Source organism: Aureococcus anophagefferens (assembly GCF_000186865.1).
Source record: "Aureococcus anophagefferens unplaced genomic scaffold AURANscaffold_40, whole genome shotgun sequence".
Taxonomy (NCBI): Eukaryota; class Pelagophyceae; order Pelagomonadales; family Pelagomonadaceae; genus Aureococcus; species Aureococcus anophagefferens.
The window spans coordinates 379,539-380,560 of NW_008705597.1; the positions used below are offsets into that span (position 1 = coordinate 379,539).

The following is a 1,022-nucleotide window of genomic DNA, read 5'->3' on the forward strand; positions in this document are numbered from 1 at the left end:
CGAGCACTCGAGGCTGTAGTGACTCCGTCGAAACTGTCCAAGTATGTGCCATAGAGTCAAAGCGAGTAACAAGCACACTTTGATGAGTGTATGATATGACTTGGCTATTGAACTAAGTGTCACGAAGAGGTGCGTGAACTGCTGTAACCGCGAACAACAAAAGGACTGCATACACGCACGTGTTGTTCAGAGGCCAATCGCCCACTCCCCTGCCGGTCGTTGTTGATGCGGATTTGTTGATTTCCACCGGCGTTTTGCAAACGGCCCCTGCTTGTTAAGCACGATACTTGGACGTTCATACGACCGTCGAGATAAACAGATCAGAACATGACAAAGCGGCAAAGGCCCCATGCGCGATGGTCCCGCTGAACCCAAACGAGCTCAGCCGACCAGCGAATGATCGGTGCGCCTCACCTTCAGCCAGCGCCTCGACAGGCACCTAAAACGATGACAGCAGGATCGCGAACAGGTGTGTGTTCAGCCTAACATTCAGAGATTGGCGGGCCCTGAGCTAAAGGAGGACCTCCTGAGTTGCGCATTCACGGTTATCACATTAATGCTGAGAGGTATGAGCACAAGAGAGGCCAAACCTGCGACAGCTGCCGAGGCCTCCAAGTGACCCATGTTTGACTTCAAAGAAGCGCATTATATCAACTACGAGTCGGTACACAGCGCCCGAATGGCAGCACCAACCTAAATGGAATCCTCATATGGACATCATCCCCAGGAAAGATACCTCGATTGGGTCTCCAAGCGCTGTGCCCGTGCCGTGCGCTTCGAGAGCATACCTTGACGCGCCACCACTCTTTACTGCCTCGATGAGCGCCCTTTGCGAGGAACCATTCGGCGCCGTGAGACTCGCACGCGGACCGTCTTGCTAAACGCTTGAACCAGCGACTTAGGTACAAGACTCCTGCGGCTCAATCAGAAATGTCACAATCCCTTCACCACGACAGAACCCATCAGCTCAACCGTCAAACGTGTGACATCGCCCATGCGCAGAAAGCATTCCTGCTGCGGAG

At 53.6% G+C, this 1,022-nt stretch overlaps 1 protein-coding gene across 1 annotated transcript; it reads right to left on the reverse strand.

The window, feature by feature from the left end:
* Positions 1-706: 706 nt before the first annotated feature.
* AURANDRAFT_33067 (hypothetical protein) lies at positions 707-877 on the reverse strand (the record flags this gene model as incomplete). The annotated part of the gene is made up of 1 exon (XM_009042968.1): positions 707-877. A coding segment is annotated over one exon (171 nt), but the record flags the coding sequence as incomplete, so codon positions are not given.
* Between the last annotated feature and the right edge of the window lie 145 nt (positions 878-1,022).